Below are 22,901 nucleotides of genomic sequence, written 5' to 3'. Positions count from 1 at the left end.
TCTGGAGGACAGAGTCATTAACCCATTGTCCACTACAGAAAGTGATTTTTCCAAATTAATACGGTCAATTTCCCGTATTCTTTCTGCTGTCTCAATTTGAGTAACCTTCCAGGCCTCATTGTATGCTGCATATACAGAGGCTGCTATGAAACGCTTATGACGCTGTTTGCGTGGTCCCAGTATGAAATCACGCAAGTCAGCACCATCAGTAAGTAAAGTTAGGTGTTGCTTAATTTCAGGCAGTGTGGAAGTTTGTAGCCATTGAAGGCATAATTTGCCCACACTGTAGGTTGTTATTATCCCTGGGTGATGTCTTTGAGGATATCTAGGGTCTGGCCTGGTCATTTTGAAACCCTGTGTTTTATTCAGGAATCTATCTTGACAGTTATTTGTATCTGTGGGCCAGATCAACCATTGTTTCCAATCAGGATGTGTTCTGTTTTGGTTAAGTATATGGTTTATGTCTATTTCTTCATCTGTATCAGAGTTATTGCTAAACATTGTTGGCTTTGGAATAGACAGGTTATTTAACTCTTTGATTTTGGCTAAGCCAAGACAGGTGGTTTGTTGAACAGTGTCATTTAAAAATATCATTTGTTCTGGGATCATGCAGGCTCTAAACAAAGCTTCTATACCCTGTACTTGCCATTCTTTTGTACCCCAAACACTTTTCAAATCAACATTTTTGTCCCAATAATCGAATCCAAAAGTATTCATTTTTTCAAAGAATGAATCAGAATAAATTAATTTTGTGTTGGTTATCATGGTTTTGGTCCCTGTCTTGTTTGACAATTTGTAATAAAATGTTTCAGCATTACTAGTGTTAAAACCTGAAAAATATGAATATTTGCCATACACGGTTCTTGAGCTCCCTTTTGGAGGTGTAGCACAATGTTCCCATTGATTAAAATTTAAAACATTTCTAGGTTGTGCAGATTTATGCAAGAAATGGTTACCATAATGGTTATAGCAGTACATGCTGTCATAATTTGTAGAACCCTGCAAATACTCATGTTTTGTAAATTTAGCAGACATTACTAAGTCAGACATCATATTGTTAATACTTTCAAAGTCCCAATCATCAGCAAATGAGTTTGGTTTTGCAAAGTCACTCAAGGAGATCTTGATTTGGTGTGGATATTTCAGGATCTCGACCGGACCATAAATTTCATAGTCAGTGTTGTCCCAGGCTACCCCACCAGGTATTGGAATTGCTGTGAAGTTGGCTGAAGAAAGTTCTGAAGAAAGTTCTCGTTTCTTGACGTGTGAAGATGTGTGTGGTTTGAGGACCAAGTTGATGTTCTGACTTGCTGTGTCCATTTTAGCATATTTTCCCTCAATGAAGCGTCCCAAGGTAAATACCATGATGAGCCAAAGTATGAGGATAAATGCACCAAAACCCACCCAAAATTCAATCCATGGAGAAACCAGATATGTTTCTTTCAGTTGTTTCAAAAGTTCCTTAGCTTTGTCTTTAAAGGATTTTGATGATGGCTGTGTCTTTTGTTCACTGAAGCCGTCAGAGGAATCATCGAAGTTGATGAAGTAACCAGATGCAGTTCTGTCAATTGTTCCGATTGGTTCAGGATTTTTGTTTTTTGCATTTTCACTTGGTACTTCAGTATAGATTGGTGTGTCTCTGCTAAATGTTTTTATTTGGGTTTTCAGAGGTCTTAGTTCTATTGCATTGTTGCATAGTCCTTGTTGTTCTTCTGTAGGCGTTTCGAATGTGATGAGCCTCTTTGATAGGACCTCTGTACTGGTAGCAAACCTTGGTGTTCTGCTACTTATTGGGAGTCCACTTGGCCTACCGTTGGTTATCGGCCACATGTTGTGGTTTTACCAGGTCGATGGATACAACTCGGTTCTCCTTTTTTCCAGCAAGTGGCGGTAGTACAACTGATCTTGTCCCGTTGACAGACAAGACAGGAACTGCTTTTCTGTAAGAAGGCCCAAATTCCTTCGTTACCGCGATCTTCTCCCTGACTAGATCCCCGACTTTTGGAATCCAGACAGGTCTTGCTGGGACAGGTGGTGAATCTTCAGTGGTCGTTGGCTGTTGTTTCAACTGTATGTTGCTCAGGTCTTTTCTTGTTTTGTTTAAGTCCTGCAAAATAGCCAAACGGTCTTTGACATCAAAGCTTTTTTCTGTTACCACTGAAGTCTGACTATCAAGGTCAGAGATCAACATCCTAGTTCCGAATAATAATTCGTACGGACTGAATCCCTTCAGAGAATTTCTTGGCAAGTTATTTAGACTACGTTGGACACTTATTAGATGTTTGACCCACCCAGCTCCCGAACCTAATATCCTTTCTATTATAGATTGCTTTCTGTCTTGGTTTTTTCTTTACACCATCCCATACCCTCAGGAAGGAAGTGAGAAGATTCCCGCTGGGCTGTGCTCATTTGGCCATTCTTTCCCCCCCCCAGGCTGGATTGCCTGAGAAAAAGAAAAAAATGGTCGAACGTAGCATGCTCTTAGCGTATATGCCATTTAGACTCGCAAATCTTGTATAACAGTCCGGACGTCAGCCGAGTGCTGTGGATCTACATTATAAGTGGAACTAGCCTGTATATGTTAATCGCAAGCCATTCTTTTTAGTGGTGATGTTATCTGCCGTGATTCGACGAGGTATTAAACTGCTTCTCTCCCCTCTGCGATCTCTGTTGCAGTTTGGGCAGTTTTTTACAAACATGGTGTAGTGCAGGCTCATGCCTGGCCACCAGTACCGTGATTGTAATTCTTCCAGAGAATCTTTTAATTTATGGTGTCTGAGACCCTCGCCCATGTGTGCGTCTGCGATTAACAAGTTTCTCCTGTCCATGTTTGGAATCACTCTATCCCCCACTCCAGGGATTCGAGCAAAAGGAATGGAGTTTGCATCTATGATGTATGTGTAATTGAGTGGATAGTTGATCGGTAACGCTGAGCAGTCGCCTTTTGATGACGTTTTCACCGCCAGCAATGTTTTGCCGTCAATGTATTTTAATGTACGCTTTTTCCGATCTACGGGAGCCGGTTTACTGGCTGCCGCTGCGGCTGTTTCAGCCAATGAATTCCCTACAACGTGAACGCCATCACCCTGGTGACTCAGTGAGTGTGTCACGTGAGTCTTTGGTAGTTCTTTTTTCAAAAGAGCTACCTGTTCCCAGAGCAGTCTCTGCTTTATTGGTGCATCCGTATCATCTTTGTAACCGTTCTGAATCCAGGTCTGCAAATCCTTGTTATATGCTTTGACGCAGTAATATGAATCTGACACTATAAGTGTCGGGAATTCGCGATCCGCATTATCTAGCGCCATTTTCAAAGCTAACATTTCAGTTTGTTGTTCTGAATTGGTTTCTACTGAGTGTGTCTTTGTTAATAGAGGTCTTAGTTTACCTCCGCGCCACACTTCTTTTGTAATCTCACATGTGGGGTTGTATGCTTGTTCTCCCCAAACGGAGGGTTGAGCATGTCCGTCTGTATAGATTACACAGGCGTAATGTCGTAGAGGCAGAATGTCGATTGGCAGAGGATACGTCTTTTCATATTTTAGATTTTCCAATTCTTCTAGTTCTTAATCAAAGAAGTAATATACTTTGTCCGTTGTGATTGAATTTACCCATTGTAACCATTCTGGATCCAATGTTGTTGTTGGTAAATTACACGGTGTTGTTAATGCCTCAAAGGCTGATTCTGCTGTTCTGACTGTGATATGTCTACCGTCAGCTATGTCTTTTTCTCTAGCTATTGCGGTTTGAACTGCTTGAACAATTTTTCCTTTGTTGTTGAATCTCTGTTCAGCTTTTGTGTACAAATGTGATTTGAATGCAATTGGTACCTTATCTCCTTCATTAGAAGTCAGGTATGTGAATCCGCATCTCCCTGGGATGACTCGGATCACAAGGTTGCGTGTATTATCACGGGTTTCTAATTTTGTTTTAATTAGCATGTCTGTTTGTAAGGATCTCAAAATTTCTGTGTGTGCTTGAGTCCAACTGGATCTTTTAAAGTCTGGTTTAATTAGATCATAAAGGGGTTTGACCCTTTCTGCGTAATTTGCAATATATGTTCTTCCGAAATTTAGGAAGCCTAGAATTGACTGTAGGTTTTTTAGTGTTTTAGGAGCTTGGATTACGGCACATTTCTCTAGGAAATTGTCTGCCAGGCTTTTGCCTTCACTTGATAACTCATATCCTAAGAATAGGACCGTCAGATGGGCAATTCTGGACTTTTTGAAGTTGAATTTGTAACCCTCTGCAGCGAAACCAAGTATTATGGTGTTCACTCTTTTCAAGTGAGTCTCCAAGTCATCATCTGTTAAGTAAATATCATCGACATAAGATAATGCTTCATCATCATATAGTTGTAGTAATTCTGTTACTCTTGCTGAGAATACCCCCGGGCTGTTCTTGTACCCCTGGGCTAACCGACAGAATTGTTTTTGAGTGCCATTTACTGAGAATGCAGTTAAATATCTGCTCTCTGGTGCTATGTTTTGACAAAAGAATCCGTTGGAGATGTCCAAGGTTGTTTTGTATTTTTTGCGCACTATGTTATTCATTAGTGCAGCACTGTGTGAGTTTTGTACTGCAAAAGTTTTGCAACATGTGTTAAGGTGTCGGTAATCCAAAACTAGACGGTACGAATTGTCTGGTTTGGAGACCGGAAACAAAGGATTGTTCATTTGTGAGGTGCAAGTTTCAATCACCCCCTGGTATTCTAGCTGATCTAGTATTTCATTTACTTGTTTTTTAGCTTCTTGCTTAATTGGGTACTGCCTTTGTGCAGTAGGTTGTGATTTTAACTGGATTTTGTGAGGAGGAGAATCCTCATCCCATCCTACATGATTTTTATATAAAGCAGGTGCTAAGGCCACTGCCCACTTTCTAGCAAGTGTATATTTTTTATGAATCGGTATTTGATTCGAGAAGGCAGGCATAATTACTTCTTCGCCATGAGGGCACTCCCTGACAAACTCTGGTGGCCAGTCTTTTTCAGCTAGAAGTATGTCATAACCCTTTGAGAGGTTATCCCAAAATAGTCCCCTTATTTTCCTAGTCTTATCTCCCTCTATACGTAATGTTATCTCGTATATTTTGTGGGGCTTGCTAACTCTGGTATCTGCAGTTTCCACTTGAAGATATTCATTCGTGTCCACTGTCTCCAGATGATTCATCAGGACTTTGCGAGCTATGCTCACCTCTGCTGCGCTGTCTAGCATTGTCTGAGCCCATTCTCTGTTTTTCAGTTGTGTCCTCAGTATTCTCGGCATTGTTAACTACCTTGATACTGGCTACCTTCTTTTTGGGAAATTGTAATTTCTTTTTCAGTTGAGCAGGTTTCTTGTCTTTGGACTTGGCGTGCTCTTCTGATCGTCCTCTTCTTTCCGATTTCTGCGAGGAAGTCTGAAAAGATTGAGAGGGACGTGTATCAATGTCTTGATATCTATCAGGTTTTTTAATATTATCCCTATTTCTAAGGTTATATCTATTCCCAGAGGGTTCACTCTGAGGTGACCTTTGTCTCGGGTTTGGAGATTTCTCTCTTCGCCTAGGAGACCTTCCTCTGGACTGGAATTTCTTTTCTTTAGGATTGGATTGTTTGTTTCCATCCCAGTTCTTTTTTGGTGAATTATTATTATTAAAAAATATTTTTTCTGGACTTGTAGTCAGTTGCGGTTTTACTGGTATTCCACCTAGACTATCTCTGCCTAGTTCTTCATAGGATTTTTCTATGATTCTGGCAATTTCAGCTGGTTGGTCTGCTATATCTGTCTCTTTTAACCTCTGGCGGATCGCCACGTTTGCTGCTTCACCCTTTATGTTGGCTAGTAATATAGCCGAGACCTGCTTGAAGTCTTTTAGTAATTTCATACCAAGAGTTAAAGCAGGTTCTGGACAGTATTCATCTTGAATTTGTTTTAGCACATCTGGTATTACCGAAATGGATGGAACACCGTGCGTTTTTGTGTAGATAGAAGCAAAGACTGTACCCCAAGTGTCACAGTCCTCAATGTGTGGTGCGATTCCCATTGGGAGACATATAGTCAGAATTCTGTGTTTTTCTAATGGGGTGGTGTCAGGAAACACCGCCTCTATTTGGGTAATTTTCTGTGCCAACCAGAATGGTATCTGTTCCCGTTTAGCTGGAACTTTACCTAGGCAGGATTGGATGTTCTGTGGTGTAATTTTATTTGTGTTCCCCTGGTGAGGGGTCAGCTGTGGAAGTTTAATCGCTGGCTGAATTGTTGAAGTCCGCATTACATACTGAACTAATTGTCTGTGAATTTTTAGTAGTTGTTTTAGCTGTATTAACAGCTCTGCTGCAGGCATTCTTTCGATGTCTGGATATGGTGTGTATCCGGCGAGGACCGGCCACGTTGCTCCTGGTCTTCCTAAAGGACCGAGCCTTGTAATGTGATTATTATGTTTTAGGGCGCCATCAAATAAGAGCAAATGCTCTTGGAATTTGAGTGGTACTTCCACCTCCTCGAAAGGAGTGTACTCATTAGGAGGTTCCTCTACTTTGTAATAGTGGAAGTACTTTGTTATAGTATTAGCTGCTGGAAAATGTATCCATGTATAGTATACCTCTGTCTGCCGATATTCGTGTGCCTCGATTACGAATATGACTGTGCCACCTCTAGGTGTCAGTCCATTTTCTATAAGTTTTAAGGTTATAGATCTCCTTTTGGCGACCGGAATGAGTATTATATCCGCGTCTGCTGCTTGCATGGTAGCATCAGCATCTGCTATTTCAGTAGCTAATCTAGTAACCTCTCGTTCTTCATCGCTGTCCATTTTGCTGACAGGATGGTATTATGTTTATTTGCAGATCAGGTTTCTTTATGGAAACAGAGATTAGATGCACAATATTTTGGAACTGTTTTATCCTTCAACGTTGACTAGACCAAGAACCATACATAGGAGTTCCCTCCTGCGAGGTTTTGGAGGATATTATAACCTTTCACCCACTCCAGACGTCTTTGGAGTATTTGGGAAAAGGGGTCTGAGTGAGAAAGCACGACTGAGTTACTCTAAATGTCTTACGTTAGTTTTATCGCCCTTTCCAAACGCGTTGGGCGCCATGTAGTGTAGTTCCTATTTTCCCAATAGGCTCTGCGCATTGGAATAGTACCTACAGCAGTAAATGCCTAGGCCAGACGTTAACTAGGTCTACTACTGTCGATACTAGACTTAATTTTTGGGTTTGCCAGCTAAGCTCAGAGTTCGCTAGAAACTTTCTCGAATGTTCAAGGAAGGAATTAACTCCCCTGATTAGACAAGAAGGGATTTAGTTTCTGACAACCATAGAACATGACAACTTTTCTCTCCCCTAATCAAGAGTCAATCTCAAGAGTCGTGTGAGCACAAGGCAATTATTTTACTCAGTCAGTACGTGCATTCTTAGTCTCATCAGAATGTAGAGAAAAGGAAGAGACGGGCGTGTTCAATAAAAGATGTTATTTATTGATCAGTCTCTTTTCTCGTACAAGAGAAAGGGATCGATATTATTGCAATACTTATAGTTAAGTAAAGTGCATACGTTAAAAGCAATAGTACAAAATAATACTGTAAAAACATTGATATGGTTTCTGAGCCATATGATGTTTAAAATGATTAAAATATATTTACATACACATATACATTTTACTAAACGCACTCAACTGGTGTTTCTAAATACGCCTACCCCGTGTACCTGACCTAAGTCTAATGCGTGGGCGGGAATAGAAAGTTACAGTTTAAGTTAAGTTTGTTTTTGCCAAGTGAATAACTAAAGAATTCTCTAGGAGGGGTTATTCAGTTCTGTACCTGGAATTTAGGATGAATGAGGAATGGTATCTCTTTCTCTGCTCTCGATATTCCAGGCTGCCTGCGAGGGCTGCCCAGAAGCGCCGGTGCTGGGTCTCTCGGCTTGAGATAGCAGCGCGTCTCTCAGCGCGTCAGGAAGGCGGGGCTGTTGCCTGCGGGGTCTGCTTCTGCTCTCTGCTTCGGCAAGTATGGCTGCTCCGTCTTGTCACCACGCGTGTCTTTGCATAGGGCAAGGTCGGCAATATTTATACCTTAAAGGTGCCGGGATTGACGTAAGGATGGACATAGGTACGTCAATAAAGATGTCATACGACTTGCTCGTTAGCACATTCTTTACTAAAGTTCTCTGTGAAATCAAAACAATGGCCGCACGGATTATCCAGGTTGTCATAGGTTTGATTTGTTATGAGAACGTCGTATGCCTTATCAGGGGCTGGAGGAATGTCGCTTGTCTAATTAGATCTCAAGCGTTATGACCTAATCAGATAACACGTTCCTGTGCCGTAGTGTGACTGCGTCAGATAACGGTATCTGCATCATGGGGGATTTCTTGCCTCATGGGCTGACTGTTAGTTAACTAGCTAGGTAGTTTAACCAGAATAGGGTCAGGAATAGGGGGATCGATTCAGAACCTATAGAAATACACGACAATATAAAGGTTAAACAATAAGGGAGAAAGAGAAGAACCCTGGGGGACACCACAAGTGACTTGTAGAGGTGTGGTAGTGAAATCCCCCAGCCGAACCGCCTGGGTGCGGTCCCTCAGGAAGGAGGAAAGCCAGACCAGGGCTGAGCCCTCTATTCCCGCCGCCCTGACACGCGAAAGTAGGATGGTATGGTCCACCGTGTCAAAGGCGGTGGAGAGGTCGAGGAGCACCAGCGCCTGATGATTGTCGTGATCCATACCCTCCCTGAGGTTGTCCAGGACCGACACCACAACCGATTCGGTAGAGTGCCTGGGACGGAAGCCGGCCTGGCGAGAAGCTAAGCCTCCATTTGCTTCTACGTGGGCGCTGAGTACCGAGGTGACATGGCGCTCAAGCACCTTGCCCAGGTAGGGTAACAAAGAGATGGGGCGGTAGTTTGCTGAGATAGAAGGGTCAGCGCCGGGCTTCTTTAAAATGGGCACTATTGTGGCTGATTTAAGAGCGGGAATCACCACTCCCTGAGTAAGAGAGCTATTGAGGAAAGTGATGGGGGGCTGGGGACAGGCAGAGTAAATCTGTTGTAGGATTCTTGCCGGACAGATATCTGCCGGAGAACCGGATTTAACTTTCGAGAGTATCACTAAGAATGCTTCCTCAGTAATGGGGGGAATGACATTAAGATAGCTTTGAACAGTGGGCGGGGAAGGATCAACAAAGGTAGAGGAGGGGAGGGGGATGTTGGCTTTGATGGTTACAATTTTATCCCAAAAATAAGTATTTAATTGATCACAAAGGAGCTGGGTAGGGGGGATTTGGGGTGAGACTCTATCGGAGAAAGCTAGGTCGTTCACTATGCCAAAAATCTCCCTAGGTTTATTTTCTGCTGTCATTATTTTTGTTGAAAAATAGATGGTTTTGGCAGCTATAATATCTTTTTTATACTCAGTAAGAGATGTTAGATAGTGAGTTTTTAATGAGGGGCAGTAATTTCTTCTCCATTGCCTCTCTGCTTGCCGTACGGTCAGTTTTAGATCTTTTAGGTGGTCAGTGAACCACCTGTTGGAGTCCTTGGGTCGACGGATGGAAATACGGCGTAGAGGAGCGACCGAATCACAACCTCCAGCCAGCCAGGTATTAATAGCAATGGCTTGAGAGTTGGATGGAAGATCAGAAAGGGTCGGACAGGAATTCCGAAGCAGGGAGTTCAAGGAGAGAAGATCAACTCAGTTCCAATTCCGCGCCCAGGTGTTTTTGGCATGTGGAACCTTGGACACCGAGTTGAGAGAGATGGAAAAGGAAATAAAGGCATGATCGGACCAAGGACAGGGGGATACAGACACCAAGGAAACAGGGAGATTGAGGGACCAGACCTGGTCAAGTATATGACCGTGAAAATGTGTGGGGACGGAAATGTGAGGGACAAAGTTAAGGGAAAGGAGAGATTCGGTAAATTCTTTAGATGCGATGCACTCTAAAGGGTCCGAAGGCCAGTAGTTAAAATCGCCTAGCACTAGGACCGAGGCGTAGTTGACCGCCAGAGTGGCTAGGAGGTCTTGAAATGCTGGCAAAAACAGAGATGAAGGCGGAGGTGGACGATACATCAATAGGCATGTGATAGGAGGGGAAAAAGAAAGGGAACGGACTACAAGGAATTCGGTAGGGGGGATGGGAGGGAAGGGAAGAAATTGAAAATTAAATTCAGACCGAGCAATTAAAGCCACACCACCACCTATCCTGCCTGCAGGGCGGTCGGCGCGCAGAGCAACATAGGAAGGGGGGAGGGCAGCCAACAACGCGGGAAGGGAAGAATCACAAAACCAGGTTTCGGTCAGGAGAAGTATGTCAGGCTTCTCGGAATCAAGAAGGACAAACAACTCATGGTGGTGTTTGACCGCCGACCTGGTGTTGAGCAAAAGAACAGATAATGAGGGAGCAGGGGAAGAGGGGTCAGGCGTAGGAGAGCATAGCGGTAGAGAAGCCGGTGGGGATATCGTCGGTGTAGGCATAGATGGAGGGACAAGCCCTAGTGAGGCAATGTGACTGCGGACAGGCTCAGAAAGTGGCCAGTGGCCCTGGAGGGTGGTAAGCTCCTCAAAAGAGTACGATGTGAAATTGGCATGAGGACGTGCCCCTCGCCCCGTCCGGCCGCGGACCGGCGCAGACGGGCTTAACTCTGGCGCAACTCCGGCGCGTTTACGGCGCGCCCGCTGCGCTCGTCCGCTGCGCTGACGCATGGAGGACGTATAAATAGGCTGTGACGCGGGAGGTGGGAGGAGTCAGGAGGGCGGGATAGGAGGGAAGTTAATAAAAATAAAGGTAACCGCCCACCGCTCGTACTCAGCGGGACGGCAGGTTGTAAGGCTGCTAGTTTTCAGCAGCGAAGAAAAGGTATTTAAAATAGTCCTGCGCTCAGCGCGCGAGCCCTCTGCCCTCTGCCACAGGGCTTCAAGTCTTGCACTGGGAAAAAGTGGGCGGAGCCTAAATAGGCTGTGACGCGGGAGGTGGGAGGAGTCAGGAGGGCGGGATAGGAGGGGAGTTAATAAAAATAAAGGTAACCGTCCACCGCTCGTACTCAGGGGGACGGCAGGCTGTAGGTTGCTAGTTTTCAGCAGCGAAGAAAAGGTATTTAAAATAGTTCTGCGCTCAGCGCGCGAGCCCTCTGCCCTCTGCCACAGGGCTTCAAGTCTTGCACTGGGAAAAAGTGGGCGGAGCCTAAATAGGCTGTGACGCGGGAGGTGGGAGGAGTCAGGAGGGCGGGATAGGAGGGGAGTTAATTAAAATAAAGGTAACCGTCCACCGCTCGTACTCAGCGGGACGGCAGGCTGTAAGGCTGCTAGTTTTCAGCAGCGAAGAAAAGGTATTTAAAATAGTTCTGCGCTCAGCGCGCGAGCCCTCTGCCCTCTGCCACAGGGCTTCAAGTCTTGCACTGGGAAAAAGTGGGCGGAGCCTAAATAGGCTGTGACGCGGGAGGTGGGAGGAGTCAGGAGGGCGGGATAGGAGGGGAGTTAATAAAAATAAAGGTAACCGTCCACCGCTCGTACTCAGCGGGACGGCAGGCTGTAAGGCTGCTAGTTTTCAGCAGCGAAGAAAAGGTATTTAAAATAGTTCTGCGCTCAGCGCGCGAGCCCTCTGCCCTCTGCCACAGGGCTTCAAGTCTTGCACTGGGAAAAAGTGGGCGGAGCCTAAATAGGCTGTGACGCGGGAGGTGGGAGGAGTCAGGAGGGCGGGATAGGAGGGGAGTTAATTAAAATAAAGGTAACCGTCCACCGCTCGTACTCAGCGGGACGGCAGGCTGTAAGGCTGCTAGTTTTCAGCAGCGAAGAAAAGGTATTTAAAATAGTTCTGCGCTCAGCGCGCGAGCCCTCTGCCCTCTGCCACAGGGCTTCAAGTCTTGCACTGGGAAAAAGTGGGCGGAGCCTAAATAGGCTGTGACGCGGGAGGTGGGAGGAGTCAGGAGGGTGGGATAGGAGGGGAGTTAATTAAAATAAAGGTAACCGTCCACCGCTCGTACTCAGCGGGACGGCAGGCTGTAAGGCTGCTAGTTTTCAGCAGCGAAGAAAAGGTATTTAAAATAGTTCTGCGCTCAGCGCGCGAGCCCTCTGCCCTCTCCCACAGGGCTTCAAGTCTTGCACTGGGAAAAAGTGGGCGGAGCCTAAATAGGCTGTGACGCGGGAGGTGGGAGGAGTCAGGAGGGCGGGATAGGAGGGGAGTTAATTAAAATAAAGGTAACCGTCCACCGCTTGTACTCAGCGGGACGGCAGGCTGTAAGGCTGCTAGTTTTCAGCAGCGAAGAAAAGGTATTTAAAATAGTTCTGCGCTCAGCGCGCGAGCCCTCTGCCCTCTGCCACAGGGCTTCAAGTCTTGCACTGGGAAAAAGTGGGCGGAGCCTAAATAGGCTGTGACGCGGGAGGTGGGAGGAGTCAGGAGGGCGGGATAGGAGGGGAGTTAATTAAAATAAAGGTAACCGTCCACCGCTCGTACTCAGCGGGACGGCAGGCTGTAAGGCTGCTAGTTTTCAGCAGCGAAGAAAAGGTATTTAAAATAGTTCTGCGCTCAGCGCGCGAGCCCTCTGCCCTCTGCCACAGGGCTTCAAGTCTTGACAATGGCATCGTTTTAATACGTTTCCTTTACTTTCTTTTCAACAGAACCCTTGACGAAGGGACAATAGGTCCCGAAATACATTGGGTCATCCATTGATATGTATTTGGATAAATGTATAAAATTTGCATCGCTGATGTAATGTGAAATGTAATGTAAACAAATGATTTATGAATTTTATTGTTTGAATTTCTGAAATACATGATTAAAATGTTGTAAAAGGAATACCACTCCCTGTTGTTGCATGTCAGAGTCCTAGCAGCCACTCAGGGGCTAGGCCACTTCCAATTTTACATAAATGCTAGCAGGCATTAATCTGACATAGCTCACATACCACAATAGTTGTACTAGCTTGAAAAGCACCGAGTGCGATTTCCACACACATCCACTGGTGGCTCAGTGGACAAAGGTGTCCGCTGCAGGGACCAGTGATCAACCTCAATTTTTTTTTGTTGCTCGAGCCCCGCCCCCTCCCCCACTGACCCCGCCCCCACCGGTGCGGCCCTCGGCCACAAACCACACTGTAAATTTGGCCCCCGAGAGAAAGTTTGTGAGTACCCATGATATAGAGTAACCCAGAGAAAACACTACAAATGGACACCACACAAGGGTTTATATAAAAAATAAGTATACTTTATATAGATTTACCACAAGACCATAAACGACAAAAATACACAATACTGTTACTTTAAGATGGTAGTTTTAGCTTAGTTAAGTTAAGTTCTTAAGATGCAACCTTTTGCGTCAATGTACCTTATGATACGTTGCACTTCCACGACAAGCAATGTCGCAGCGAGGGAAATGTGCCAAAGTTCCGGTGCAAAGAAATAAAGACGTTAAGTTCTTGCAGATGCGGCACGCTTCTCCGGGGATGCGAGAAGTTCTCGGTTCGATGCGTGGATTGCAGCGGCGACACCCTTGTTCAGAAGTGCGACGGCAACAGCTTCAGCTGCGACACACTTTTCCCTAGTTTGCGTGAAGCTTCCGCACAATGCGACAACTACAGCAGCGACATCCTTGTTCAGAAATGCGACAGCAGCCGCTCCAACGGCAGCGCGCTACTCGGGGATGCGAGGCACTTTCCTCGATGCGGTGCAATGCGACAACTCCAGCGGCGACACCCTTGTTCAGGAGTAGCGACGGCAGCAGCAGCGACGGCGACATGCTTCCTCTTCGTTGCAACCCGCTTCCAGCTCCTTGTGACACCTAGTTCCTCAGGAGGCCCTAAACAGGAGCAGGCGCTTCCAAAATAACTCTGGAGAGCTGGGGGGTGAAGTCTGTTGTCCCTGAGACTTCACAAGTTGAAAGCAAAGTACACAAAGTTCGTTTCTCCTCTCTTTGGCAGTAAGGCAACCACTGCAGGCCAATCCCCTAAGCAGCACTTCAGCTTAGGAATAGCCTCTCCTCAGTTTCTTCAGGTTCCTCTCCTCAGCAGAAGTTTCTTCTTGTAGTCCCGAAGTGATCTAATTTCTTGGGATCAAGGTCCCAATATTTATGCCCCAAAATCCTTTGTTCTCTGAGGCGAGAGGGGCCTTTGCCTAGTCTAAACCAGTTCTGAAGCACTCTGTTTACTAGACTGCTCCTTTCCTTTCACAGTGCATGGCAGAAACATCAGACACCCCACAGGAGGTGGAGCCAGCATTGTGGAAGGCAGGCATAGCCCTATTCAAGATTCAGGTGCAGCTCGTCCCTCCCATCTAGATGCAGATCTCTCTATTCACCACTGGGCTGACTTATCCGGTCTCTTGGAATCCCCCAGCCCTGTAACTCACAAACTTCAGACACAACCTAGCAGAAGCAGGCTTGAAAGGTTAGACAATACCTACTTTCTAAATGTGATATTTAGAACAGAATGTTAAAACCAACTTTACTAAAAGCTGCATTTTATCAATCTGAGTCCAGGCATGCTAAACTCGAATTTCTACCATGTTCTCTGAGTCAGTTAGGATTATAAAATGTAATAATTCTAACAGCCCATTCTGGCCTATGGAGAACAGGTAGCCTTGCAATAATGAAAAACGAAAATGGCTGTAATTCCCTATTAGGACATGCCACCTTATACTTCCAATACACACTGCCCTTTGACCTACTATAGGGCTGACTGATATGAAGAAAAGGGAATGTTTAAGGACTGGCAAGAGGGTGCACTTTCCCAGACAGCATGACAGTACTAGGCTGCACACAGGCTCTGCAATGGAAGACCCTAAACATATTTTACAATGCTGCTTCTGTGGGTGGTACAACCAGTGCTGCAAGCCCACCTGCAGCATTTGGATTTACACGCCCTGGGCACACTCAGTGCACTGTACTAGGCTCTGACAAGTAAACCAAATAGCCAAACATGGAACCACTGATTAAAATATCAATTTACAATAGGGAGCACTTGCACTGTGGCACTGGACAGCAATTGCACAGCGCCCAAAGCATCTAACACTAGCAAAAATATATGAGACAACAGCAAAAATGGAAGGGAGACCCACGCCAATGGTGCCAGGTCTAACGCGTGTCCCCACCTGCCGGAATGTGGTGGGAACTACCCTAACTCCTGGGAGTTCTCATCACTAAGGCGGAAAAATCTGGAGAGACCATCAGCATTGGCGTGTTCTGTACCAGGGCGGTGTTCCACTGTAAAGTCCATACCCTGTAGGGAAATAGACCACCTCAACAGCTTTGGATTCTCACCCCTCATCTGTATTAACCACCTGAGGGGCCTGTAGTCTGTCTGAACCCGGAAGTGAGTCTCAAACAGGTATGGTCTCAGCTTCTTCAGAGCCCAGACCACAGCAAATGCCTCACGCTCAATAGCACTCCACCACTGTTCCCGTGGAAGTAACCTCCTACTAATGAAAGCTACAGGTTGATCTAGGCCCTCCTCATTCATCTGTGACAGAACAGCCCCCACACCATGTTCTGAAGCGTCTGTTTGAACGATAAACTCTCTTGAGTAGTTGGTTGCCGGGAGCAAGGGTGCCATGCCATGCACATGTCAGCTTTCAAGGCCTCAAAAGCTTTCTGACAGGTGTCAGTCCAAATCACTTTCTTGGGCTGCTTCCTGGAAATCAGCTCTGTCAAGGATGCAACAATGTTGCCATACACCTTGACAAACCTCTTGTAATACCCTGTGAGTCCTAAAAGGCTCTCACCTCTGTCCGGGTTTTGGGTGGCTCCCAAGCTAGGATGGTTTCAATCTTGGGTTGTTGGGGTGCCACCTGGCAGCTCCCAACTTGGTGTCCCAAGTACCACTGAACCCTGCCCGATCTGGCACTTACTAGCCTTGATTGTGAGGCCTGCCTTTTGCAGCACCAACAACACTTCCCAGAGGTGTCGCAGGTGTTCCTCCCAACTGGCACTGAACACTGCGATGTCATCCAGGTAGGCGTAACTGAACTCATCTAGTCCAACCAACACCTGGTTCACCAACCTCTGAAAGGTGGCAGGGGCATTCTTCATCCCAAAGGGCATAACACGGAACTGGAAATGCCATCTGGTGTGGGGAATGCTGACCTCTCCTTTGCCCCATCAGTCAAGGTGATCTGCCAGTACCCAGACGTCAAGTCAAACGTGCTGAGGTACCGTGCAGCCCCTAGCCGATCAATGAGCTCATCAGCTCTGGGGGTGGGGTGCGCGTCAGTCTTTGTGACTGAATTGAGTCCTCTGTAGTCCACACAGAATTGGAGTTCGGATGCGGCACCCGGCGCTGCAGCCTTCGGGACCAAGACCACTGGGCTGGCCCAAGGACTGCTAGAGGACTCAATCACCCCTAGTGCAAGCATCTTTAAGACCTCCTCTGTGATGCAAGCCCTCACCCTGTCAGTTACCCTGTAAGTTTTATGCTTCACAGGTAAGCTGTCTCCTGTGTCCACATCATGGACACACCAATCTGTGACACCTGGAACCAGGGAGAACAGATCAGAAAACTGTCCCAGCAACGTCTGTTGCTCATGGGTCAGGGTGGAAGAGAGGTTAACACCATCCACTGACCCATCTTGCTCTGTTGCAGACAGGAGGTCAGGAAGAGGCTCAGTCTCCTCCATTCCAGCATCGGTAGCTAAGAGCATGCCCACCGCAGACCTCTCTAAGTGGGGCTTAAGGCGGTTGACATGTAGGACCCTCAAGGGGTTCCTAGGAGACCGCAAGTCCACCAAGTAGGTAGCTGGACTCTTGCGCTCCACAACCTCAAATGGTCCGGTCCACTTATCCCGGAGAGCGCAAGGCTCCATGGGGGCCATGACCCACACTTTCTGGCCAGGTTATAGCTCTACCAGAGTGGCATTCTGATCATACCATCGCTTCATCTCCTCCTGGCTGGCTCCCAGATTCGCCTCAGCGAGTTGTCTGAAACGCCTAGTCTGGTTCCTGAAGGCCAGCATGTACATCGTGGGGAGATTGCTCCCAGCCTTCTTTGACCAGACTCAGAGGTCCTCTGACCGGGTGTCCATAGAGAATCTCAAAGGGACTGAACCCTAGAGGTTTCTGTGGCATCTCCCGGTATGCAAAGAGTACGCATGGTAAGAGGACATCCCACGTACGCCTCGTGGGTTCCTCAAGACCCATTATCATGCACTTCAGGGTTCGGTTAAACCTTTCTACCAACCCATTTCCTTGGGGGTGGTAAGGAGTGGTAAACTTGTAAGTTACACCATACTCCTGCCACAGGGACTTCATATACTTGGAAATGAAGTTGGTGCCCCAGTCAGACACTACCTCGGGTGGGAATCCCACTCGGGAGAAAATTCCCATCAGTGCTCGTCCCACCACGGGGGCCGTCACTGTCCTCAGAGGTATGGCTTCCGGGTACCGGGTGGCATGGTTCACCAAGACCAGGATGAACCTGTTGCTCATGGCTGTCTTAGGTTCCAGTGGCCCCACAATGTCAATCCCCACCTGCTCAACGGGGTACTGACCACAGGGAATGGCTGGAGAGGAGCCTTGTGCTTTCCACTTGCTTGGCAAGTCTGACAAGTCCTGCAATGAGTATCTGAACTCTTGTGCATTTGGGGTCAATGAAAGTGGGTGACAAGCCTCTCAAAGATCTTGTTCTGCCCCAAATGTCCTGTCAATGGCACATCATGAGCCAGCCGCAGTAGGAAGGCTCTGAAACTCTGGGATGCCACCAGCCCACGGGCTGACCCAGCTCAGCAACCTTAGGCTCACTATACAGGAGATCATTCTCCCAGTAAATCCAATGTGATCCTGACTGATCACCTGCTGCCTGGCTTGCAGCCTGATGTCGCAAGCAATCAAGAGAAGGGCATTCTCTCGGCTCCCTGCAGAATTCTTCCCTGAAGGGGTCTCCTTCTTCCTGCCAATGGATCAGCTCAGGCAGGTCCCCCAGTACAGCTACTTGTTCCCCGGTAGGCTCCAGGGCATCCCCTTCAGGGTCTACCTCCTCCTGGGACGTGGGAACTTCAGGGGCCAGTTTGCCGCGCCCCTGCCACTTCTCTCTAAGGCAGGTACCCGGGCCTCCCTCTCAGGCTCCAGGTCCTCTTGTGCACCCCTACTGGCTGCCATTGACCGGGTGGTCACGCACGCCTAGTCAGGCAGACCCACCATCTTCGGTACTCTTCTTCACCTTCTCCCAAGGTGAGCTCTCTAAATCTTTCCCCAATAAACAGTCAACAGGCATGGCGGGCCTCACAGCTATCTGAAGAGTACCGGAGATCCCCCCCCCATTCAAAGGGAACCTTAGCCATTGGACAAAGGCTCTCTGTGTTGTCGGCAGCAACAACTCGGCAAAATGCCTGAGGGACAATCTGCTCTTGAGACACCAGTTGACACCTAACAGCTGTCACACTGCCTCCTGTATCTCTAAGAGCCTCCACCCTTTGGCCCTTGATGGTCACCCACTGCCCATATTTCTTAGTGTTCTTGGGCAGCTGAGTTTCTGGGACCACCTCACAACTTGTCTAAAGAGACAAGGGTCATCTGTGCAGGACCCCACCCACCTTGGACATCTATCTCCTACCCCAAAGGCTATACTAGCCATCTGCAGCCATCTGCCGGGGCGGAGCACCAGTGGTTGCTGGTTTACCAAATAGGTGGCACCTGGGGTCATTCGCCTTACGACCCAGGTAACATTTCAGGGGTCCATGTGGAACAGGACTACCTGTTGGGATCCCTTGCTTTCTCTTAGTGGGAGGCTGGGAACCTTTCCCTTGGGTCCCTTGGGGACTACTTTGGGGCCCTTTGCTCCTTTTGTTTACCCTTGTCCCTCCCACTCTTCTGCTGGGGATCCTGCCTACCTTTGGCTGAGTCTCCCATGTGACCCTTGTGGACCCTGGTGCTAACCCAGCGATCCGCCTCCTAGGGTTAGTCAGCTTGCTATCAATCAGGTGCTGGCGCAGCTCTGGGAAACAATTATCAGACAAGTGCTCCCATGCAATCAAATCAAAGAGACCTTGAAAATCATTAACCTTGCTGCCCATTACCCAACCATCCAATGCTCTCAAAATTCCCATCTCATCAAAATTCAGGGGTTTTCCTTGCTTCTACCCAGGCCCTCAGCGCTTTGTAGAACTCTTCCTTCTTGGTGCACCCAACAGTGGAAACCTTGAATTTCTTGCAGATGTACTTAAGGTGTCTTACTTTGTAGCTTTCTAGCCTCTCTTCTTCCCATTCACAATCAATAGAGGCTATGGATTCTGCTCTCTCTAATACAACTGAATCAGGCATCTTTCAAAAATAGAAAATCCAAAAAGTCATCTACCAAAAAGTATGTGGTTGCGTTATGGTCTCCATTCACTAAGTAGTGTTCACCAATCACTGTACATGAGTCACAAATGCAAGTCCAGAATCCTCACCGCTGACCACCTGTTCAGTTCTTAAGATGTAACACTTTGCGTCAATGTACCTTACGATGCGTTGTGCTTCCACGACAAGCAATGTCGCAGCGAGGGAAATGCGGCAAAGTTCCGGTGCAAAGAAATAAAGACGTAAAGATCTTCCAGATGCGGCACGCTTCTCCGGGGATGCGGGAAGTTCTCAGCTCGATGTGTGGACTGCAGCGGCGACACCCTTGTTCAGAAGTGCGACGGCAACAGCTTCAGCTGCGACACTCTTCTCCCACGTTTGCGTGAAGCTTCCGCACGATGCGACAACTACAGCGGCAACATCCTTGTTCAGAAAGGCAACGGCAGCAGCTCCGACGGCAGCACGCTTCTCGGGGATGCGAGTCGCTTTCCTCGATGCTGTGCAATGTGACAGTTTCAGCGGCGACAGCCTTGTTAAGTAGTGCGAAGGCAGCAACAGCGACGGTGACACGCTTCTTCCTCGTTGCGTGACTATTCTCACGATGCGGTGCAGTGCGATAACTCCAGCAGCGACAACCTTTTTCAGTAGTGCGACGGCAGGCAGCATCGACGGCGACACGCTCCCTCTTTATTGCGAGACGCTTTTCTCAACGCTTTTCTCAACGCGGAGCAGTGCGAGAACTCCAGCGGCGACACCCTTGTTCAGAAGTGCGATGGCAGCAGCATCGACGGCGACATGCTTCCTCTTCATTGCGTTGCACAGTGCCCAAAGCATCTAACACCAGCAAAAATAAATGAGGCAACAGCAAAAATGGAAGGGAGATCCACACCAATGGTGCCAGGTCTAACAACTTGCATTCCCAGTATTTAAAAAAGGGCAGGTATTTACACTTATGGTTCCCCTCTGGTTCACACTGTCCTGTCTGCTCCCTGGTATACTAGCAGAAGTTTGGGAGGACAAGGCGTCACCTAGGGTGGTGACTGGCTGAATGCGATGGACATACTCCGACAAGTGCTATAAACAGATAACTGGGTGAGAGGAAGTAAGGCGGGCTTGATAACTCTTATTTCCACCCGCATTGGCACTTCTTGTCAGGAGTAGCTTGTTATAGGTATTGCTCATCACCCAGGCAATGTTAAAATTGAACCAACACCAAACTAATAGTTTTAGGTCATCCTGGGCGCATATACATAAAGGGCTGAGCGAGGCGGGTAACACGGATACTGGGAACCCCTCTGAGTTGCAGACTCAACAGGATATGCTAACAGGTGGGGAGAAGGGAATCCCAAGGCATTTAAGGGGCCAGCCGGCCATAAGCACCCTGGGAAGGGTGTTGTAATTGTGCAGGCACTGGAACAGCTTCTGTAGAAGTAGCAGCCCAATCACAGGGGGATGTGTCTCTCTTCTCACCACTGGGGTCTGACAGTTAGGAGGCATGGATTTGACTTTCCAGGGTAGGAGGGTCCAGCTACCAGAATTGAATTCCCCCGGGTGTAAGTTATGCATCCATCCCTAAACAGAGGGGCTTTGGTTTTATCAGGCTAAAGTCCACAGGGAGTTAAAAAAAGGATTAGGGAACCTTTCCAGGAGGGGCATGCTGGCCTCCGGGCCAATATGGGCTTGGACTTGTTTTTGCTGGACCTGGGAGAGGTCCAGGAATTAACAGGATATAGGTAAAGATATTTACCTTGGTGGGGGGCCCTGGTTGTGACGGTGGCCACCCCCAGAGCTGTGGAGGAGCTACATGGCGATCTAGAGTCTGCAAGGTACAGAAGGGTAGTACATATAGCAGCACAATAAGGGTACTAAGCCAAGGATACACACGGATGTCTTAGCATTGTCCCCTGGAAGAGTAACGGTGCCCTGTTAGTCCTACGGGCGGTTGTGGGCCGGAGCAACCGGGGGCTGCCTGGAATGCTCCGCCCCCCTTTTGGGGGGCGTGAGCTCGTGCGTGGACTGGCATTCCACAGATGGAAGGGGTAGCCCCTCCCAAAATTGGTAACCACTGATTGGCGATGGCCACGGTGTAATTTGGCTCATCAGGCAGGCAGGCAGCATAGAAGCTGGCCTACCCTTGGATAAGATGAGATAACCCACCACGTTGACATATTTGTTATGTAAATAAACCTGCAGCAATTTTCTCCACTAAAAAGGTGTCGTGTGGTTTATTTATGCATTTTGCTGTACGAAAAATGAGAAGGTGTCTTGTGGTTTATTTAGGTATGTTGCTGAATAAGAACTGAAAAGTGTGGCCGATATTGGCACTATGCAAGGGGCATAATGTATATCATGCATTTAATGCATGGGCTTCCGTTCTCCTTGACTAACCAACCATTTCCATGTATGCACAGTATACTAGAGTATTTATGTAAACAATGCCTTTGCTTGTCTAAAAACAGAGTAAAAGCAATATGTACAAAAGGCAAACACCTTGTTAACTTCAAAAACAAACTAGTACACCCAGATCCTCGCGCGGCCTTCCTCTGCAGGAACAGAAGGTAACAGAAGGCTCGGCGCGCATCCTAAAAATAATTCCTTCTGGTAAACACAGGCCCTTCTACTGCCATGTGCCTGGGCGATTTGTGAGAGTAAACGTTCTCTCTTGGCAGCCACAGAGGCAACAGATTTAAATAAGCACATCAGGGAGGGGTTGTTCTATACGACAATACAGAGCTGTGTTTGTTTACTTGGCCAGGAGGTATCATCGCATTGAGCGCTAATGAGTCTCAGAATGGAGAGGCGCGCGCTCCCCCGCCCCGCCCTCCTCTGCCTGTCACTCCGCACTGGATGTCTCGCGCATCGCTTTACTCTCATCCTCTTCATTTACTGGCTGGGACGCGCTCAGGCGCAGCCCAACTATTGTTTTGCCTTGGGCTCACGTCCTGATGAGAGCTCTCAACCAAGCTTCAGAGGCGAGGAAACCCTCGAGGGACTTAGGCTGTGAGAGTAAGGCTATGGGGGCGTGGAGCGGTACAGGATCAAGCATGTTTGACTGATTTATTGCAACTAACAGCTGCACACAGAGAAACCCTGCAACCCGAGCGGACCTAATAGACAAGCTCAGAAAAAGATCACACTGAAACACAATATTTCGTGATCTCTGCCGATATTTCTCCATATGTTCTCTGTTTTGACGTCTGATGAGCACAGTTTGTCATTCTTGGAAAGAAGTCCCAGGGTGCTTTGCTCTTACAGATGGAGGAACAGATGTGCCTTGTTGTCTCCTGAAGCAGACACATCAATTCAGCCAATTAATGATCCCAGTGTCATTCTGTCCATGTTTATGTGAATATTATAAGTACCTTTATAGATAGAATGTTACCAGTTGCTGTGGTGAGGAATTCTGCAATACACTGATAAACATCACATCATCAGAAACCAGTCTCATCACTACAGACCTACCTCCAGGCAAGGTACCCCTTTGCTCATCTGCTGGGGGTATTCCTTCAGAAGTCGCTCCTCGTCCAAAAACTTGCCGTCGCGACCATTGCTGGCTGGCTGGAACAAGCCATAATTTAGAACGTCTTTTAGACCTTGCGTCAGCGTGCACAGTATCCGCTGTTTTGCGACCCACACAGTAGCCTCTGGGTTGAAACGGATGCATTT

At 47.4% G+C, this 22,901-nt stretch overlaps 1 protein-coding gene across 2 annotated transcripts in view; it reads right to left on the bottom strand.

Moving 5' to 3' along the window:
- Positions 1-22,901, bottom strand: part of SHANK2 (SH3 and multiple ankyrin repeat domains 2) — a 3,078,421-nt gene that overhangs the window by 1,988,782 nt on the left and 1,066,738 nt on the right. For both annotated transcript variants that reach the window (XM_078684305.1, XM_078684307.1), the window contains one exon: positions 22,698-22,901. In XM_078684305.1, coding sequence (XP_078540431.1) covers positions 22,698-22,901 — 204 coding nt within the window. The remainder of the gene's footprint in view (positions 1-22,697) is intronic.

Source organism: Lissotriton helveticus, chromosome 3_2 (genome assembly GCF_964261635.1).
Source record: "Lissotriton helveticus chromosome 3_2, aLisHel1.1, whole genome shotgun sequence".
NCBI lineage: Eukaryota > Metazoa > Chordata > Amphibia > Caudata > Salamandridae > Lissotriton > Lissotriton helveticus.
Note: the sequence above shows the minus strand (reverse complement) of the source record. Positions and strands in the feature narration are given on the sequence as shown.